At 37.3% G+C, this 22714-nt stretch overlaps 2 protein-coding genes across 2 annotated transcripts in view; both read left to right on the top strand.

Annotated features, from left to right (window-relative positions):
• Positions 1-2767, top strand: part of LOC113228355 (ribosomal RNA processing protein 1 homolog) — a 28461-nt gene extending 25694 nt beyond the window's left edge. Inside the window, exons 8-11 of the mRNA XM_026461624.1 lie at positions 148-300; positions 477-628; positions 1266-1369; positions 2143-2767. Coding sequence (XP_026317409.1) covers positions 148-300; positions 477-628; positions 1266-1369; positions 2143-2766 — 1033 coding nt within the window. The 3' untranslated portion in view covers position 2767. The remainder of the gene's footprint in view (positions 1-147; positions 301-476; positions 629-1265; positions 1370-2142) is intronic.
• A 1469-nt stretch (positions 2768-4236) lies between these two features.
• LOC113228363 (cullin-2) overlaps positions 4237-22714 on the top strand; it is a 32275-nt gene continuing 13797 nt past the window's right edge. The window contains exons 1-9 of the mRNA XM_026461636.1: positions 4237-4288; positions 7251-7333; positions 8941-9065; positions 10611-10706; positions 11308-11401; positions 14670-14744; positions 15185-15346; positions 18939-19092; positions 21710-21879. Of these exons, the coding sequence (XP_026317421.1) occupies positions 7271-7333; positions 8941-9065; positions 10611-10706; positions 11308-11401; positions 14670-14744; positions 15185-15346; positions 18939-19092; positions 21710-21879 (939 nt within the window). The 5' untranslated portion in view covers positions 4237-4288; positions 7251-7270. The remainder of the gene's footprint in view (positions 4289-7250; positions 7334-8940; positions 9066-10610; positions 10707-11307; positions 11402-14669; positions 14745-15184; positions 15347-18938; positions 19093-21709; positions 21880-22714) is intronic.

The following is a 22714-nucleotide window of genomic DNA, read 5'->3' on the forward strand; positions in this document are numbered from 1 at the left end:
ATAGTGTTTCAAATTAAGAATGTAAGTTTTGGCGACATCGGTTCTGAAAGTAATCGAGACGATTTTTTTGTTCCGTTTAACAGTAAAATTACTGCTTGGCGACAGAAATAGGTAGAGTTTTGTGATGAGTGCATGTCGTGATGACAGCCAGGAGACCCCGCTGGACCCCCGCGCCGGGCGCGTGGACGTGCTGCTGCCGTCGCTGCCGGTGCCGGCGGCGCAGCTGGCGCAGGCGCTGCGGCAGCTGCTGGCGCACGCCCCGCCCAGGGCGCAGCGCAGGGCCAGGATCTGCTTGCAGAGGTCAGGCTTGTGCTCGCTTGCTCACTTCAAACCAACTTTTATTCAAAGTGAACCTTCAAATCGTCCGGCATAAGGTTTCTAATAGTAGTTCTATCTAAAGGTAATAGATGGCGTTGATTGATTTTACGCAAGTCCGTAAACATTTTGACTTAAATTCTCGTTATTTTTCAAATCAGGTTCGAGACGCTGTCAAAGTCGGAGTACCCCCTCCGCATCACTACCTCTCCCCTTGCGGTGCGACCCCTTCCCCCCGCTCTCCCTGCTGCGCGTTCTCTGGCAGCATTGGAGAGGACCCTTATCTCTGCTTCGGATGAACTTGCTTTGAGAGGTACGTCTGTCACCTTGTTATTGCAGTCAGTCATATTCAGTTGAGCTTGGTGGTGGTTTTGGTGGGTGTTCTGGGTAATTCCTCGGAATGAATTCCTCTGGTACTCGTAGTACAGGAAATTGTCCAGTTTAAGTGCAGGTAATAATTTACGGAAATTTCAAATCGCAAATTCTTGATGATTCAGATTAATAATATATATAATAGTTATACGTTCGGCTGTATGTATGTTTTCAAATTACTCTGTCATTTGTGGACCGATTTTTTGAAAATTTTTTTTTTTTTTAAAGAGTGCGTTCTCATTGTGACCAAGTCAGAATCTATCGAGGGAAATCCTCAAATTTTAAAGGCATGTCCGTGTATATATCGATTTCTACATTAATTGCGGACGGATTTTGAAAATTCTTTTTTGTTTGAAAGGGTATGCTCTCGGGGTAGTCCCTGATGCTGTTCCGGGTTCGTTTCGGCTATCACAAATTATTAATTATTTGATAACTTTCTTTTACCACTTTCACCACATAAAACATTTTCATACTAGTTCAAATCGATTTCGTCTTAACATGTGTAATGACTCACTAAACAATAATGGCTAAGGAATATTCGTATACAACTTTTTATAGTCTGCCTTCGTGCTTCGTAGGTCTGAGCCGAAAACACCGCAAGAGACTTCTCGCCAAGAGTCGAGCAGGACTTAGCATCGTCGAGGACGTCCAGACGCAGAATGGCCTTAGCACGGAGTCTGCTGTAAGTAATCCTAGTATATTCTTCTGTAAATATAGACCTGTTCGCAAATAATGTATAATGAGGAATAATGCAATCTGAAAACTGCAATCCTTGAAAAAAAAACAACTAACGTTTCCCACTTTGCAAGAATTTTAGACATTCATTGTAATGTAAAATAATATTTTTTGTACTCTAATTAATCTTTAATCTGTCGATTATAATTTCATAAACCATGTCATGAAGGCGCTCTTTTTAGTTTTGAGTCAAAATTCTATTGTCTATGGTACTTGCCACTCAGCTGAAAAGTTTCATTAAAGTTCTGCACACAGAACTGTAATAGAGTTTAAAAGAAGGAACGTTGCATTTTTGCTATAAAATATCAATTAGGAATCTACTCAAGCGCTATTCTGCTATAAATATTTATATAAAGAAAATATTGGTTAAAATATGTGCGGTTCTTGGCCAGTTCTGTTCTCTCGTTGTTTTTGTTTTTTATTTGTAGCGTTTGTTTGGCTTTCGTCTCTAAATGTATGAAGAGGCTGTATAGTGAAACCTTTGCCTACCCTAATAAATGGGTAAAAAATTATTTTAAAAACAAATGCATTTGTTAACAAAATATACAAACATACACATTGATTTAAAAAACAAATCATTATTATTTCAAAAAAATATTGTTTTAATCATTTGTATTACTCTAAAAATCTCTACATTTTACATTTTTTATTCTGATAAATTGTTTGATTGCCTATTCTGTGATACTGATAAAATTAAACTTTATTATCTTTATGCTTCAGACCGGCAATTGGAAAGTGGAAGAGGAACCGGAAAAGGATCAAAAAGATACCTCAAATAAAGAAAACATCGGAAAAAACAAAAAACGAAAAATGGAAAAAACAACCGATATTGTTACAAAGAAACAAAAGCTTGATGTAAAAGAAGCGAATGCCGACAAGGGAGTGAAAAAAGAAAAAACAAAGAAACTTATTCAAAAACAAAGTGTTGACAGAGTAAAAAACGCACCAGCTCTTATAAAAGAAAAGAAGAACCAGAAACCTGAAACAGAAAAATCCGAACCTACACAGCGACCTGTAATAGAAGCACCAAGAAAACCTAAAACAGACAAATTAAAACACGAACCCGCAGTTGTGGCTAAAAAGGTTAAAAATTTCCAAAAACAATTATCACCTAAAACAGACAAAACTGACAAAAATTCATCATTACATACGCCAAAAAAAGTTAAATTTGTGTTAAAAAATAATTCCATGCAAGGCACCATTGACTACTACAAAAGTGTGAAACAGAGTCCGAATATACCATTTGACAGTTCAAAAAAACCGGTTAAGACAAATTTAAAACCGTCAACCCCGTCGCCAATAAATCCGTTTTTTAAGAAAAAAATGAAATTAAAAATTAAGTAAGCTCTTTGTTAAGTTTTAATTTGTGTTGTAAACTTATTAAATTAAGTTTAACAATTGAATATTGGTGTTTTTTTTATTTTAACACGCTTTTATTAACTTCGCCTGATGTTATGGAAGGTTAGAAAGAGATAATTGTAGCGTAAATTATGGGGGTTCATTCCTTCACGTGTCCCTGAGATACACGGTGTCCCCAATATGTCCCCAACGATATTGGTAACAAAAATATTTTTTTAAATTGATGACATCGTGTGTCTTTAGGATGCTTGATGGATAATGTGGCACTAGCCCAAAGGCTGAAAAACGTTTCCCATTACTTAATTTAAAAAAAAAAATTAATAACTATTCTGAAATGTCCTATTTAAAGAATAACTTCGAAATTAATTTCTTGGAAAATAATTAATTGGCCTGAAGAACGAAGCTATTGTTTCGAGAACAGAACTTGTGGCAAACACGCGTTTATCTTGGATATAAAGTTGCTTTTAATTTCAACGTTTGTCAGTCATTTTTGAATATACGATTTGATAACATTACGGTGACAGGAAATCTAGTTGTTTTTAAAAAGTTCCATTACTCCATTTGGGACGCCAAGACCTACTGTTGGGTAATTTTCCGAAATATTTCAAATAGTGGAAATTTTGTCCAGAAAAGTTCCAGAAAAATTGGAAAATTGTGATTTTCTTCTTTTGAAGGTCTATTTAACATGAATTATGAAATAAACTATAGATTTATGCTGCATATAGAAAAATGAGATTTTGGTTTGATTTCACAACATCGAAAAAAACCGTTTTCGTTGGCTCATTTTTTTTGACCCAGCACAAGATTTTATTTAAATGTTCAACATTTATAGCGACTGTTTTAGCCTTCCTTTAGATCTTAGTAGTGTTGGGTAATGGAAAAATTTCCATTTTGGAAAAAGTCATATTTAGCAGAAAAGTAAATGTTTTTTCCAATATTTTCCATTAATTTTCCACATTTGACGTTGACTCCTGTCCAAAGTTGAATTTATTGGACGAAAACGATGGACCCAACAACAAGTGGTGGTGGTGTGGTTGTTGTAGGGTTTTTTCGCTGTTGAGAGAATTAAAATGATTCCATTTTAATTCTCGTTTTTCTTTAAGTGGCTTTTAGCTAAATAAGTTTATTTTACAATTCACGCTAAATAAAACTTTAAAATATATTTCTAAACGTAGAACATATTATGAACCTTCCAAATTATATTTATTATATTTTCAATTTTTCGGGATTTTTTCCGGAAAAATTTCCACTATTACCCAAGTGTAACAACACTCGACTTATTTTCAACTGACAACACTGACGAAGAAACGTCAAATCAAAATCTTGGATTGCTCGAAGAAATTGGAACTATACAATTTTGTTGAATTTACGCAATTTATACAAAATAACTAACATTTATTTCTTGTTATTTGACTGTATTGTGACAAAAACAGTTGGTGTTAACACGAGCGTTCGATATCGGCGCTGTACGAGCCGACACATAGGAAAGTTGTCACATCATTGCAAGGTAATACATGATATTATTGTTTGGGATATACGCTGAGTAATTTCAATGCTTTGTTCCCTTTTGTCAATGTGCCAAATCAAGATCCCGGTGCCAACAAACCCATCGCTTCGCTTTCATTGTGGGCATCATATATTTTTCGAGAAAAATAACCTTTAAACACGAGCTCCGTAACTTTGATGTGGGTACCCTCGAAGTTAATATCTCTGTAAAATTTTGTTGAAACTAATTTTTTCGTTAATACAAGTATAGTATCATTTATACGGAATATAACGCGCAATACATAACGGTAAACAAATTTTAAAGATGCGTAATTAACACGTCGTAATTTTTGTATTCTAATTTTCGAAAACTTCCATTACCTAAAAGATAATTCGGTAAATTTTTAATGGAGTTTTAGATAATTTATTCACGGATATTGTAATGGGCTCACAGCCACTTCTGACTTTCCTTTAGGTTAACTAGAAAATTCATGAATTGTAATATTTTTCAGACTTTTTAATATTCCATTTTTAAAATACACCAATGTATGGGGCTCTCTTCAATGTTTTTATTATCAAGTCAGAGTTATTCTAACTACCCGCACTTGATCTTCATTATTTATTTGTGCACTAGGGTTCTCACTAAACTGCCACTCAACACTCATGACATCAACATTCAGCGACTTGTCGGGTGATACTTGATGTCATTTAGGTGCATTTGCCAATAACTGCATCCCATGATGATGAAAGCTTAAAGCCTTGTTCTTGGTTGAAATTATTTATTTATTTGATTATATACGAACAGCTTTCTCTAGTATGTCCACATCACACAGTGTTGAAATTTATATTGTTTGTTTTAGTTCACTTTTTAGCACCAATTCACTCTTTTGTAACCAGTTGTCGAACTTGTTTTTGAAGTCATTAACAGAGACAGCAGAAACAACATCTTCCGGTAGCATGTTCTAATTGTGCACCACTCTGTTGCTGAAAAAAATTGTTTAAAAACAGTGTTTTTTAATTTGAATTGCTTCACGTACGATTCTACTATAGTGATGACGTTCTGTAGAAAGGATCTTGGGATTATGAAGCTCAATCCAGTGGTTTGGTCCTGATTCCAGCAAATGCTTGGCTATTGCAGACTTATTGAGCTGACGGTTCTTAATAGCCGCAATGTGTTCTTTAACTCTTTTGGCTATGGTGCGTTTTGTCTACCCAATATAGGAACTGTCACAACTGCAATCAATCTTGTAAATGCCCGGAGATTGAAAGGGGATTATATCCTCAGGTGATTTGATATGCCCCGTGACCTTAGATAATGGCGTAAACACAGTTTAGTACTTTTTTAGTACTGTACAGTTTTTGTCCATTATTTGTTTCACTAAGGCATGAATGCTGATTGCCTTAAAACGTCAGGATGTTTCCCTTTAGCTTTCCGCCGTGGTTGCCGTCTGTTCACTCTGTATCCGTTCCACCTAAGGACCTTCTTAACGTGGGATATCTCATTCCCCAAGAATTCAGGGTCACAAAGGTCATATGCTCTGTTTATCAAAGATCTTACAACAGTCTGTAGGTGACGGGGATGGTGGTGATTGTATTTGATTACAATGTCAATTAAATTGTGTAATCAGTTAAATTTGAAACTTTTCACAACACACAACAAACAAATTCTTAATTCTTAAATTCTTAAATTCTTAATTCTTAATTCTTAAATTCTTAATTCTTAATGCTACAATTAAAATAACGCTATTTAAGGCATTCTGCACTTGTCAAGTCTGTGGCTCGGGTACACTTAAAGCGCTTAGAATGCTCTGCGCGTCCAATATAACAACGCCTTAAGTGTGCTGTTGCGGCAGCCGCGATACTGCAGTGCGTCGAGCATGTTCGTTGAGACACGCACAGACGGTTTCAACGCAGTGTTACGCAAAAAACTAACTCGCTTATAAACAGAGTGTGAGGCAGCAGTAACAGAACAGCATCTTGAATATGATATCTAAGAAATTTGATTGTCCTTTGATGTGGAAACTCACTCAAAGGATGAAAGCATTGTTAATTATTAAGTACTAACATAATCTAAGAGTTAGAGCGCGTTCCCACTATGTCGTCACGTTTTGTTATCGTTGGACGACTGTCGTGTCTAGCCTGTTCCCATATCACGACTATCTGTCGTGGACGATTTTTTATCGTTGAACAACTGTCGTGACTAGCTGTTCCCACTAGATCGTGACGACAATTTATCGTTTCACGACAGCCTCCTTGTCGTTTGCACGATAGAATCGTTTGATGCACTGCAGTCGCTTGTAAGTTCATTTGGAAGCCCAACGCTACTGCAAAGCGAGCAGAGAGTGCAGGGTACGAGAGGGAAGGGCAGGGAGCAGAGTGCGGACAGTGATAAATAAAACGTGACGACAGTAGGAGTTGCGACAATCTGTCGTCACGTTTTTATCGTGACTTTTTTTATCGTCTGACGACGGTCGTTCTAGCTGTTCCCACTGTGACGACAGTTTGTCGTTGTAACGATAAAAAATCGTGAACGACAGTTAATCGTGTCATACTATATGTGAACAACTTCATTTAAATATACAAGCCACGACACTATAAACTGCACGACAATCTGTCGTCACAACATAGTGGGAACGCGCCCTTACTAACACAATTGTGGACCTATTAAGTTGTCTGAATTATAAAAAAAATAAATAAAAAACTATTTCTTAATTTGAAAATATCCTGAAACACAAGCGTGATTCGTTTTGGCGCATTATGCAAAACGCCAGATTACGCAGAATGCCAGATAAGCAAAATGCAAAATATCACTGCCAGGAACAGGCCTTCCTCCTCTTGAAGCAGGACAAATATCTCTGAGTACGCAGGTTTAAGTTAGTAATACCTAATTGAAGCTATAAAGTTAGCTAAATAAAAGTAAATAAAGTTAGTTAATAAGTTTAGCTGGTGTATGACTTTTTTTATACTGATTTTTTTTCTTTTAGGATCATTCAGAGGCATTCCAATGATGTCATTAAAGCCGCGGAACGTCGACTTCCAGGAGACGTGGGCCAACCTTAAGGAAACGGTAAATATTTTGTTCTTTCTTTATCTGTCACCGCAGCCGTTGTAGCCTAATGGTATAGTTGTTCGTATCGTCATGACTGTAAATCATAGCAAAGTGGTTTTTACAATAAGATTCCGGAGCATATATTAAGTCAAAGTCAAAGTCATATCATTTCCTAAGTTTAAAAACGACATAAAAAATATTTTGATTGAAAAATCATATTACAAAATTGAAGACTACGTGTTAGATAAAGATGTATGGAAAGACGACACGGCTCCAGAATCCACACAAATTTGATTCAAAGTGTATTCCATAGCATTTAAGTTTATTTGAAAAGAGCAATCCCTAGAGTTTCTTGCTCGTTCTTCTCAGGGAGGTCAGCGTAGTGAACGAGTAGTAGCTTAAATGTGACGTTTTCAAGTGTAAATTTATTTTACCTATGGAATAAATAATCTTTGACTTTGACTTTGGCTTTCTTGTAATAAAACAAATAATAGAAAACTTTAATGAAAGTCTGGAAATCTCTCAGTGAACAAAGAGTGCAAAAGAAATATATACAACTGATCCAACAAATATACAAAAAGAGTAAAATACAGCTAGAGACTACAGGAGAAGAATTCCAAATCAGAAAGGGTATCCATCAGGGGGATCATCTATCGCCCAATATAGGCGCTGCTGTGTTGGAAAGTATATTTAGACATCTGGTTTGGGAGGAATATGGCTTGAGTATAAATGGAGTACACCTTAACCACTTGAGATTCGCAGATGACCTTATACTCTTGGCTAAAAACCCAAAAACCGTACAAACTGTGCTTCAAGAATCTATACCTTATTTTTAAGGAAACTATTTCTGAGAGATCACAACTAGACGGAAGACCTTACCCACTGAAGCGCAGCTGGGTATTTTTTTCCCAATACACTTATGCACGGAATGTAATTCTATAAGTTTGTTCGATTATTAAACGTGTTAGGAAAAGTATTATTTCCAGTTTAGGGATATGTCTGTATATTTCATCGGTTATCATCCTTTAGCATGAGCTTTTCGTTGAAGGAAAACATCTTGAGGAATCCTGCACACATCTGCAAGACAATTTAATGACGTGAGTGATGTTCCCTGTCCATATAGGGCCCACATGAACTACAGTCCAAGCCCTTTCGTTGTAAGACATGTAGGCTAACACAGAGGGCTTGTTCGTAGCACACTATAATTAAATTCAGATGTTGGTAAAACATATTATTTACTCCATGGTAAAAGTGACACATGGCAATATGAAATATAGTTATTATCTAAGCAACAAACAAACAAATTTGTTAATAGACATTTAATGGGCGCACAACACTCGCTACTAGGCCCATACAATCCCCAATCAGTGGAATGTGTTTAGTTTTTAAATATTTTTATTACACATGTGTGTATGTACATTACGTATTTTTATTTAATAAACCAGATGCTATGTAATTGATTTTTTCTTCATCCTGTATAGTTGTCAATATTGAGATACCGGTTGCCAGTTCAGCCGATATGGTAGTTATACATTGTATAACAGTAGTTATTTTTTGTCTATGTTAGTTCGGTACATGGTTTTATTTGTTTTTTTAAGTTATAATGTTATTTGGTATACAACCAGGTGGCGGGGGTAGTAGGCCTGCGCTCTGTGGAGCGGTCAGTGTGGAACACACGGTTTTCGGACGTGTACGCTTTGTGCGTTGCGCATCCAGAGCCATTGGCTGATCGTCTCTACGATGAAACCAGGTAGGTTTTCAATCTTTGCAAAGAAAAATATGCAACATTAAAAATGTCTAGTCATAAACATGATTAGCCATGAAAATGTCCAATCATAACAATGCTTAACCATAAAAACGTCCAATCTTAACTACACTTAACCATAAAAATGTCCAATGATAACAATGCTTCACCATAAAAATGTCCAATGATAACAATGCTTCACCATAAAATGTCCAATGATAACAATGCTTCACCATAAAAATGTCCAATGATAACAATGCTTAACCATAAAAATTTCCAATGATAACGACGCTATAATGTAAAAATGACCAATGATAACAATGCTTAACCATAAAAATGTCCAATCGTAAAAATGCCTACCCACAACTATGTCCAATTATAAAAGTGTCTTATCACAACCTACCTATCCCAGGCATTGGCAAATTGAGTGACGTGAAATTTAGTTACATAATAAGTTAATAATAATTATGATGTTCATGTTATTGTCTCCTTGGTTTTTAATTATTGTATTGCTTTTCATGGCTATTGCTGTAAGTAGGTATAAGTTGTTGCGTGAAATATGTATTATAATAATAAATGGCGGGAGTACTTGTAAAAAGCATACGAAACCTATAATTTAGGTGATGTTGGCACCTAAATTACGCTGATTTTGCTTAACCATAAAACTGAAACTAAATAAGATATTAAAAAAATAAAGCTGATAGGGGGTTGTAGATCACGATTTTCTGATTTCAGATAAGTTAATAACTCAATGTTGCCAAAAATCGACCCCTCCTACGTAAAGTGTCGTATGTCGAAATTGCCAAGTTTACAGGGGAGTTTTAATTTTTTTTAAATTCATTGACATAAGCATAACAAGTAACTTTAGCATTTCTCAGTTTTATTCGGCAAAGCTCGTTCTTTAAAACTCGTTCTCGAATAAAACTGAGAAATTCTCAATTCATGTGCTATGTTCTATTCAGTAAATTCAGAACTTTAAAACGCTCCCCTGTAAACTTGGCAATTTCGACATACGGTACTTTACGTAGGAGGGGTCAAAATATCGATCACGTTGTTTATAATAAGGACAGCAGTATTAGGTAGGGCGCGTTTATTCTACACGAATTTTCGAGACACGCTCTATTTTATTTAGATTTTACGTGTTTGGTCTACGCGGCGACCGCGGCGTATTGTTCTGAAGAACTTAGTTGAGGCCATGAGAACCATAGTGGCCTAACTCATTTTTTTACAATATTGAGTTTATGATTTTTTCCAGTTCAAATTGATCATTTTGATAGAACCAGAAAGGCCTAAAAGTGATACAACGAATTTTCACTAGATGTCAGCATAATCATTGTTATGGTTTTTAGTCTGTGATCTAAATTTGAGGTGCCATACTGGCCTAAGTAAATAGAATTCAGATTCGCAAATAATGTACGTGAAAGCGTGGAACCGGGCAGTCACCGCTCGGTGGACGCGTATACTTTCATGTCGTGTAACTGGGGGCTTAATGTCGTCATCACGGCCTTCGGTTGTGATTTTGTTTCTAATAATCATTTACTGTCGTTCTAGAAACTTCCTTGAAGAGCACGTGTCAGGGCTGCTACAACGCGTGCGCGGCACTGCGCCGCTTGAAAACAACGACCACAATGACGGTTTGCTCAACAGGTAATAACTTTTGTTTTTTATTATTACGTATATGGACAAATAAATTACTAAATAATTGTAACTTTTTCATACAAAAAACCAACCTCTAAAGTTCGTGGAATTACGTCTGTTAGCCAAGTTTTATTGAGATCGGTTACCGGGAATTGCGCGAGACCTGATTCATCTCCTAGTTTGCCACCCTTAGAGATGGAATATTTTCTTCAAATTTAAACGGGACCAATATTGAGGTACCCTTTCAACAAAAAAAAGAATCATCAAAATCGGTTCACAAATTTTGTATGGGTTATCGCGTAACATACATACAAAAAAAAAACAAAAGAATTGAGAACTCCTCAAAAGAAAGTGGAAAATTCTCTATTGTATTTACTTTTCTGCTACTACTACAACTGTCTCCGTGGCCGAACGGTTACCATGCCGGACTGCCACGCAGAGGTCCCAGGTTCGATTACTAGGCTTACATTTATTTCTCTCGTGAGTTTGGGTGTAATTTGTGGTTGTCTATGTGTGTGTCCATGGCACCCGCGACACAGGGTTTCCCTAGTGCTATGCTCTGTTGAGTGTGTGCGTTATTTATTTATTATTAATTATTTACTATTTACAGATATGTGGCAGCATGGCGCGAATACAGCCAAGGCGTGGCGTACCTTAACTGTCTATATTCCTACCTCAATTTACAGCACGTCAAAAGACAAAAGGTTAGTTTGCTATACGCTTTGTTATTTTTACTGCCCAAATAGCGATGCGCGATATTGAATTCGAATTTTCATTTCAACATAAAAAATGGTCAAATCATTCGCCTAAATCAGCCTTTCCCAAAGTGGGCGATAACGCCCCCTTGTGGGCGCTGCAGGCCTTAAGGGCGGTAAGAGACCCAGAAAAAAGTGGGGGCGTTGTGTAGAGGCTTAGGGGGAGATTTGTAATTTCATCTAGGAAGAAGAAGAAGAAAGTTCTAGAATATGACCCTTAGGGTCAATGCTCAAGTCAGGATTTGAGTATGGTTTAAAGCACTCGAAATCATACTCAAGTCCCTGCTGTTAGGGTCGTATTTCCAGTGCTTGTGTTTCCAGTGCAATCCTGACTTGAGCATGATTCAAAGCAATAGAAATCATACTCAAGTCCTTTCCATTAGGGTCGTATTTCCAGTGCTTGAAATCATACTCAAGTCTGCTCAAATCCTGACTTGAGCATTGAGTACAGTTCTGGAATACGACCCTTAGACACCGACCGAGCTCTCGACTCTCGACTACAACTTGTGAACATCAACTAATATTAATTAAGAGATTGCTCAAACTAACTCGGTTCGATATTTCTCTCCGTGTAGCTCATAACAGTAGACACAAACAAACAAATAAAAAGGCAACAGACTCAGTTTCGCATTTTAATAGTTATTAGTATTCCTAGATAGGTAATTTTCGTAGATAATAAATAGACTAGATTATATATATTGGATAGATTGTTAAATAACCCGATTTGTGAATTCCTGTATCAATCGGCTGGTTCATAGAATACTTGTTCTTACTTGTTGAGTACGATTGAGCGTCGAATAAGATAAACGAGTTCATGCATGTTTGTCTTATTCCTGTCGGTGCGTGCTGCTTACGCAATCCTACATAAACAACGTAATATTTATTTTATTTTCATTTGCGGTTTCGCGCGTAATAGATAAGTAGTAAGTTCAACACTTACTTACATATTTCTTAAAACAAACCAATGTCGGAAGTAAAAAAGAAGAGACGGCAACACTGTGCGGAATATATTAAATTCGGATTCATTGAAAATACCACAAACCCATCGTCGCCTTTGTGCCTTCTATATCTAAAAACATTTTCGAATGAAGCCTTCAAGACTGCAAGATCATTTGAATAAAATGCATCCAGATAAGAAAGACAAGAATGTAGCATATTTTCAACACTTAGAGAAGAAGCATAATACTCAGCCAAGTGTAGCAAAAATCTTTTCAGCGGCTGCTAAGCAAGATGACGACGGACTTCGAGCTGACCCTGTCAACTATCAACCTATCTCAGTCACTTCCATACTCTGCAAGACTATGGACTATGGAAAATTAAAACCGTACAATAAAAAACCTGGCTGACTCGCGGCGTAAAGGAAAGTTGCAAAAACAAAAAACTACTAAAAATAATCATCAACTATTACACGAAAAACCCTGCGCTTCGCAATTACTACAAATCCTATTCAAAAATATTAAAACAAACTATTAAAAAGTCAAATCAAATCCAATATATTCATGAAATGCACTAATCCGAACATAAAATAAAAACTATGTGGAAAATAATAAAACAACGTACTAATAAAAATATAAACAAAAATAAACACAATTTCACGCTAAAAATTCAAAACGTACTGATATCAAATCCGAAACAAATATCAAACAGTTTTAACAAATATTTTGCATCTGTGGGCAACGCGCCCGCGACTAACTCTAGTAGCATCGAAGCCGTAACCTCTGACAGAGCGGACAAGCTATGCGCGCGCGGCCGCCGGGTGTTGCGTCCAACAGTGGACACTATGTACTTGAACCCGGTCGAACCACGCGAAATAAACGTAATTATACGTAATCTAAAAAGTAAATACATCTACGGAATAGACGAGATACCGCCCGCGCTTGTAAAGGCATGTGCAGACGAATTGACGTTACCACTTTATACACTTGTCAGTCAATCATTTACCGAAGGCGTGTTACCGGATCTTCTTAAACAATCACTAATAAAACCTATCCACAAAAAAGGAAGTAAGTATGATCCGAGTAATTACAGGCCGATCGCATTATTACCCGCGGCATCAAAAGTATTTGAGAAGGCAATATGTAACCGCCTATGCTCATTCTGTGAAAAATTCAATATATTTGATGAATCACAAAATGGTTTTCGGAAAATCGTTCAACTACCCTCGCGACTTACAAATTTATGCAGAAGATTCTGGATACACTTAATGAAAAAAGTATGCTATCGGTACCTTGTTGGACATATCCAAAGCATATGATAAAGTGCAATATGATATCTTAATAGATAAGCTTTACGGAACTTACGGCTACACAAGGTGACACTCATAAATAGTTCGCATCATATCTAAAAAACAGAATCCAATATGTAGAAATCGAACACTATAACTATGAAACAGGGGAAATAACCCAAGTCAGATCAGAGCCACAAAACATGAACAATTCGATACCACAAGGAAGCGTCATTGGGTGCATATTGTTCCTGGCTTATATAAATGACGTCCCAAAAGCAATAACTGACTCATGTGTCCTTTTCGCTGACGATATCTCAATATTCAGAATACACATCTTGTAAAAATAATGACCATTTAAATCAAATTCTTCATAATACACTAAATACAATCTTAACATGGATGATTGATCACAATTTAGAAAGTAACTTCCTAAATACCAAAATTATAGAATTTAGGCCCTATCAAAAACCATCACTAAATATTAATTTTTCATAATAACCTAACAAAAATAGGAACCGTCAATATATTTAATTTACTCGGAATAGATATTAATAGAATATAATAATAATAACGCACACACTCGACATAGCCCCGCACTAGGGAAACCCTGTGTCGCGGGTGCCATGGACACACAAATATACAATTACAAATTACACCCAAACTCACGAGACAAATAAATGTAGGCCATACAAATATTTCTCCCGGCTCGGGAATCGAACCTGGGACCTCTGCATGGCAGTCCGGCCATGGTAACCGTTCGGCCACGGAGGCAGTTGAAACAACATGTACAAAAAATTACAAAAAATTATCTAGCTTTACTTACGCCTTAAAAGAAATAAAGAAGTAAAAAAGAAATTAAAATTATAAAACGCTTAATTTGAGTCATGCAATGTATTTGTAATAATCATAATAATATAGGTTGTAATATATTATTTAACCCAGTAGTTTTCCTTACTTGTATTATTGCGTAACAATGATTTATCCGTACAGGTGTCAGATGCAGAAATTATATATGGGTCCGCGGCCACCGTCAGCTGTCCCGAACACGATTCACGACAACTCGAGGTAAGTTTGGGACATTTGTAAGTAGACAATAGAAATAGTCTATTTTTTGGGGTATAAATTGTTTATATTTGTTTTTCAAAATAACAACGTTTCGGGGTCATTACAGGTCCCATGGTTTATATTTCTTCTCTAAGAGTCTAAGATCCTTATTCTTAAATTATAAAATTTGTTAATAAAATTTATCTTTTATTAACCGACTTTACAAAAAAACGTGGAGAAACTTCATTCAACTGTATGTGTGTTTTTGTGTGTATGTTACACGATGACCCCGATGTTTGTGAACAGATTTAGGTGATTCTACCTCAGCAGTGTTCCCGTTCAAATTTGAAGAAAATATTCCGTATTGGCAGAAGAATCCGGTTTTAGATTTTACCCACTTTCCGTTACCTGATTTCACATACGTGCACAAAGCATCGTGTTGACGGAAAGCGAGTCCCCAGGTGGGCGAGCTGGGCCTGGTGATCTGGGAGCGCGTGCTGGTGCAGCCGCTGGCCGGCGCGCTGTCGGGCCGCGTGGTGGCGGCGCTGGGCGCGGCGCGGACGCACTTCCCCGACGCCGCCATGGCCGACGTGCTGCGCATGGCCATCGGCAGCACGGTGCAGGTGCGTGGCCGCGGCGCGGACGCGATCGCGCTCGGGGACAAGGTCACGTTTTTGGGGCGTGGATGAAATAGTAGAACCGCCAAGCATTACGGTGTTCCTGTTTTGCTGGTGAAATTACAGGCGCATGGGATTTGTCGACTTGGTCTCAGAGTTTGTGATTTAAAGCTCCGAGTGGCACTGCAACTGTCACGGATAGGCGTGCCGCTTACCACCAGGCGCACGACTTGTTCGTGCCGTCATTTGGTATTATATAAAAAAAGACGTAAAATTTGCCGAAAATAGTTTTAGGTCATATTTGGCACGTACATACGTCATTTGTTTTTATAATCTATGGAACGGGCAACTCTCTACCGGCTTGGGCCGGCAAACATGCATGATGGACTTCAAATTTGGTATATTTTGAAAATCAGATGACATTACAGTAATATGTCCGGGAACAAGACTGAAGATTGCGAGTTGGAATGTAGGAACAATGACGAAAGGAGACGAATAAGGAAAACCAAAAAAAAGATGGATAGATTGTGTGAAAGATGACATGGATAAGAAAGGTGTGCGTATAGAAATGACGGCTGATTGGGGAGAGTGGAAGAAAAATACATATTGTGCCGACCCCACCTAACGTGGGATAAGGACAGGAAGGAGAAGATTACAATAATATGGCAACCTTGATCTAATGCTGCAACAAAGACAATCTGCTGACTACTTGCAAAAGAACTATCGTGTATGGGTGTGTAAGCTTTTTGTATTGTTAATTTCATATTTCTCATATTGAGGTACAAAACTTGATCGGTACAGAACGTGGGACGTCTGAGACCACAAGACAGTTTTCATAAGAATATGTTTCTCTGTCTGTATGTCTGTAGTATCGTGGATTTCGGACGGAGGGTCCTCTAGCGGTGCGTTTTCCCTTTTTTGTGTTTTAACTTTGTGTTATCCAAATGTCAACACCTTTAGAATGAAAGTGACCTAATTCAAAAATCAACAAAATGAGTTTATACCGTAAATCATTGCCCATAAATAATGGCACAGATTCACTATATGGGTTTCTTTCAGATATTTGAAATACCATTCCTGTGTCGGTATATTAAGGCACGATTTTCGTGTTCGCAGTTGGCGAAAAGGTGACGAATTAGAATTGAGCCGTTTTCGATCCGAAAATCATCATGTTTACTAACGCTAGTTACTTTATTACTTAGACGACTTTCGAAATGCTTTATTCTAGATAATGTCATAATATCTTCCTTAGCTGGTGAAAATGAAAGAGTGAATTCTTGCTGTAATTATTAAATACAAAAAACAAACACAAAGAAAAATTCCTTCAACACAACGGGACTCGAACCTGCGACCACGGGATTCCGTCCCCATTGCTCTTCCAACTAAGCTACAGGTCGAGTTACCAAGTCGACGAAATTCTTCGATGTGTCCGTTATAGATCTTTTATACAGAGTTTTTTAGTTATCGACGTCGTAAGCGACATCTGTGAGAGATTTCATGAACTTTCTCACTTAGCCAGCGCTGCAGTCGCACTTCTAAATATTGTATGAAAATTTAGTAGTGACGCGGCAGCAGTGCCACAGTGTCGTATTTCAGAACTCTACTCGATGCTCAAGTCAGAACGTGATTATGATTTCAACACTGGAAATACGACCCGAGTATGATTTCTAGTGTTTTAAATCATATTCAAGTCCTGACTTGAGCATTAAGTAGAGCTCTGGAATACGACTCACAGTGGCCCTCTTCTGTATACGTGTATGTATGTAATTTGTTAAATATTAAAATAATCAGAAACAATTTTTATGTAGCTGCAAAGGTGAGTGAATAAATAGATTTCTCACAGATGATGCTTCGGCAAAAAAGTCAATAAAAACAAATAAATACCTGTAACAAGCACAAAGAAATATTCGTAAGGTCAGCGAGTTCGTTCCGTAGCATAGTTGGCATAGCGTCTGCCACGTTTTGCTGGAAGACGTCGGTTCGAATCCAGCCGGATCAAAGGATTTTTTTCTAAGTGTTCGATCTTTGTAGTAATAATTATAACCAGTGGAGTAATTTCACAAAAAAAAAATTCAAAATCATGGATGGTCAAACATCGTCACATTCAATAAGTTAATAATAATGTATGTATATCACAACTTCGTATCCCCAAAAAAGTTGGAAATTTGTGTTGGGTCACTTTCGTTCTAACGACGCAACGTGTTCAGCCGTTCTTACATTAAATATACCACGGTATTACTTTTTATCTATTTGTCAGATATTTAGAATAGTTACACGCCCCACGGTCTCGGGTTGGTACTCTCGTACTACGTCCTATACCCGTCCGAAACAATTACTGGCAAATAAGTAACACAGATTAAAAAACAATGTCAGGTATGAAGCTTTATTCGCATCATGCGTTTTTTAATTTAGTCGAGTATTTGATATTCAACAGTAAATTATTGACGGTAATTATTTCGGATGAAAAACAAGAGTACAGGGCCAGAGAAAAAGAGAAGTCATACCGTGGTTAAATTAATAATAATAGTGCGCCACGATTGCACACAAATTACAGAACACCCAGACCAAAACCAATTCGTTCATTTGATATAATAAAGTCACATGTGATCATACGTCAAAAGCGTTTTATTAACCGACTTCAAATAAAAGGAGCGGGTTCTCAATCCGACTGAATATTTTTTGTGCATCGAGTACCTATATAAACAGAAATAGAGACGAAATAAGGGCCATCCATCCCTGGCAACTCATCAGGCAAATGGGCCTTATGTCACTTTTAAATATCAACTCTCATTTGCGCTGAAATCACAAATTAGAAAACTGAAATACAGCGCCAACAACTGACCTGTATGTACGTCTCCGTATATTCCAAAAATATTCTGTATTTATTGTAATAAACATACTACCTCTAACTATGGGGGCCATTTGTTTTCGTTCCATTCGTTCCATTCTGTGGTGTGGGAAAAACAGCAAAACATCTAATTACAAAATAAACGGAATCACATTTCATCGGTAATTAAATATGTAATTTTTTAATTTTCGTCCATTATAGCAAAGCTCAAGTTAAACTGGTCTATTTGAAGTGAAACAATTGACGACACCCGTCAATTGTTTCGAATTCGGGCTGGCCAATCGGAGCGCAGTTGTCAAACAAATTAAATGACATTTCGTCTCTTTTTCTGGTTATATACTCGATGCTTTTGCGTATGTTACGTGATTACTCCGACATTTGTCAACCGATATCGATGATTCTTTTTTTGTTGTAAAGGGGGTACCTTAGTATTGGTCCCATTTAAATTTCAAGAAAATATTCTACCTCTAAGTATGGCAAATTCGGTGATGGATCCGGTTTATTGAAGTTGGTTTAATTTTTTTTTATAAAAAAAGGTATAATTTATTTAATTTAAATATTATTTATCTTGTTTTCTCAATTCCACAATTTCGAGTTACGTCAGTAATTTATATTATGTGAAAAATGTGTGTTTTTTTCTAACGAATAGTATATTGCAGTTGTGACGTTGTCTATAAATCTTCAAATGCCTTGTTGATGTTTTTCTTAAGTAATTTCGAGTTTCCAAAGTAAACACTTTGTTTTTGTCAGGTGCAAGCCTTCCGGGTCCGGTCCCCACTTGCTTTGTATCAAGAACTGGTTTTGGAACCATACCTAGCAGCGGCAGCCCAGCACCACGCTGCCTTCGCAGCGGAGTTACTCCATTCGGGTGACATTAGTCATTATATGACGCATGTGTTGGCAGGTAAGTGACCTTTATAAATGCTATGAATTAATGAAGGAAATTATGTTTATTGCACGTAATAAAAAAAACTATGACAAATACGTTCCGATTGGACAGCCCGAATTCGAAACAATTGACGGGTGTCGTCAATTGTTTCACTTCAAATCGACCAGTTTAACTTGAGCTTTGCTATGTAAAATGAAAAATGATATCTAATGTAATGACTGCACTTATATTTAATAAATTATCCTTCACACTTAGTTAATGGCAGCAAGCGCACTTAATGCGTTTATGGTGAATAAATATTGACTAGTTATGTGACTTACTACTGCATACCAGAGTTTTCAATTTCCTATTTCTAGGATACTTTGATTATTGTAGATCGCATCGCGGCGAATGCGTGAAAATTTTACTTATTGCGTTTTAAATTTGCGCGGCAAACATAAGGTAAACGTTGTTCACTTTCAAAAGTTCATTCGTACAGACAAATTGAACTGGCATTATCGTGGTGCGAGATGATACGGCGTTTACGGTTATTTTTACGGAGTTTGTCAATAATTTCCGGCAAACAAATGGTTGTATACCAATCACTATTCACGGTACAACGATTCTCCAAAGCAACAGTAGCCACGTGTCCAGTTTTATTAAAAAAAGAAGCAATCATCCACTTAGAGGCATTTTGTACGCGCGCCACTTTGGTTGGTTTTGAATCATCTCGAAAGACCCATACGCTCGATTGCTGCTTTGTTTTGGGATCGTAACTATAAATCCATGTTTCGTCTGTTACTATGTCCCACACCAAATTTGACGCCCCTTCGTTGAATCTGGTAAGCATGGCATTGCACCAAATGACGCGATCCGTTTTTTGAGCCTCAGTCAAATTGTGTGGGATCTACCGAGAACTCGACTTTTTCACACCCAAATGTTTGTGTAGTATTGATTGTATTTGACTCATGCCTATGCCTAAAGATGCCTATGCATAAATCATGGTATGTCGCATGCCTGTCTGTTTTGATCATACGTCGCACAGCATCGATGTTTTTGTTGTTCACAGCAGTGGACGGGCGACCATCACGAAATTCGTCACTGAGATTCACACGACCGCGTTTGAATTCTGCAAACCAGCTATAAATAATCGTCTTGCATGGTGCTTCATCGCCAAAAGCAGTTTGAAGCCGAGCGAAGCTCCGCTGAGCTGTTAAATTACACTTAAAGTCAAAGAAAATCATACTACGAAAATTTTCACGACTTAAATCCATGGTGATGTAAACAACCAATTTCTAAAATGACGCCACAATGTAAAAACAAGCGACAGTCAAATGAAACAAACTATTCTACACCCAAAGGGTTTCATTTTCAAATGTACTTATTTTTTAAATATTGTTTATTTGTAAGTGGCCAGTTCCGGAAATTTATAGTGCGCCCTATGTATAACGCAAACTCGTGTCATGTTGATTTTACGATTTCGTCAGTTGCGTATTTGTGTTCAGTGAAACATGTCGAAAAAAATTACATTTACATATGTTCAGTTACATAGTGTCTCATTTTCTCCCCACAAACTAATACGACTTCCAACAATATCAAGAAAATATACTGAATCAGTATCCGTGTAATCGAATACTCAACTAAAAAACCAGCATATTTCTATTAATAAAATTACGACCACAAATTAGAAACATATTACACCATATTACTAGACACGATACCTTGTTTTATAATATGTATGCTCTAAGATACCTACCTAATATTCAGATCATTATTCATTGTATACGTACTGACGAAAATTATAAAATTACATATTTAATATTTGATTACCGATGTAATGCGAATCCGTTTGTTTTGTAATAAAATGTTTTGCTGTTTTTCCCACACCACCGAATGGAACAGCCCTCATAGTTAGAGATATTATGTTTATTACAATAAATACAGAATATTTTTGGAATATACGGAGACGTACATACAGGTCAGTTGTTTGCGCTGTACTATTTCAGTTTCCTAATTTGTGATTTGAGCGCAAACGAGAGTTGATGTTTAAAAGTGATATAATGCCCATTCGCCAAGGATGGATGGCCCTTATTTCGTCTCTATTTCTGATTATATACTCGATGGCTATCGTACATCAGGCGCTGCTGTTGCTAAGTAGCAATTTCTTCCAGGCATCTTTAGGATAGGAATTTACGAGTTGGAAAGGGGGTGCAATCGAAGAACATTTAATGAAAGTGACATATTGAATATTAATAATGTATACATATAGATAATCCAAACTTCCAAATTAATATTATAAATGCGAAAGTAGTTTTGTTTGTTAGGTTTTTTTTGAAATTCGGTATAGAGACAAGGGAGACAGTGACTGTGGATTAGCGATCGGTATTATGCAGAAAAAAAAATGTTAGCGTCATGTATATAGCGTTTGTTTTATTAAATAGAAATACGTAGTTTTTAGATATTTTTATTACACATGTACGTGTATGTACACTTTCATTCAGAGAAGTTGTCAAGACCGGTTGCCAATTCTAGTCGATAGGTTAGTTTTATTCGAAAAAGATATCTTAGCGGGTGAAGTAGGGGGTCGAGAACTAATAGCACTACGAAATGAACGAAGCGGAGGTCGCGCGCTTCTACAACGTCCGACCCGCAGGGCTGGAGCGCGAGATGGCGCTGGGCGCGCGCTTCCTGCACGGCGCGTCGGCCTTTGCCGTGCGCGGCTGCTACGAGCGCGCCGCCGTGGCCGCGCACCTGCCGCGCCTGCACGCCGAGACCGAGCGCCTGCTGCGCGAGGCCTGCGACGACGGGCCGCACGCCGACCAGGTGCGCCGACAGCACGGGTCCAGCGACCCTGCCGCCGAGGCACAAGGGGAGCTTTTCTCGAACCGTGCGACGGAGTCATAAAAAAATATTTCCCAAACGTACGAGAGAAATAATAATAATAACGCACACACTCAATATGGGCCCCGCACTAGGGAAACCCTGTGTCGCGGGTGCCATGGACACACACGTAGACAACCACTAATTACATCCAAACTCACGAGAGAAATAAATGCAGGCCATACAAATATTTCTGCCGACCCGGGAATCGAACCTGGGACCTCTGCGTGGCATAGTGACCGTTCGGCCACGGAGGCAAATGTTTGCATTACTTTCAAAAAACGAACTAACTAGCTCTAATCTAACTTTTAAATCTACCTACTAAATAATGAACTATATAAACGGGCAAAGGAATAACTTATACAGCCAACTGCTTAGTATTAATAATTGCGAGAATTAAAAAACCTACTTATACCACTAACTTAACAAAAAATTAAAAAACGGTTAAATTTAATAATAGTGCTTTAGTACTCTTTTCTGTTTTTTCGTCTTTTTTGTATTTTCGTCGTGAAAATGATAAAATGAGCAATGTCCCCCGTTGCTCAGATTGATGGTTACAGTGAGACGATTAATTATTATATTAATGATTGTACTCCACCTAATTAAAAACAAGTGGCAATAGGTATGGAAAACTTGTAACCGGCTTTGAACAAAATAAGATACATCAAAACATAGGAAACTTTCATGCAATGAAGAAGCGAAAAAAATGCTAATTCGTTTTCGAAGACCGTGTTTGTATTTATATGTCAAATATTCCGAGTTCTTAGGTTTTCACGAT

Source organism: Hyposmocoma kahamanoa, unplaced genomic scaffold (genome assembly GCF_003589595.1).
Source record: "Hyposmocoma kahamanoa isolate Upper Pololo Valley unplaced genomic scaffold, ASM358959v1 228, whole genome shotgun sequence".
Taxonomy (NCBI): Eukaryota; Metazoa; Arthropoda; class Insecta; order Lepidoptera; family Cosmopterigidae; genus Hyposmocoma; species Hyposmocoma kahamanoa.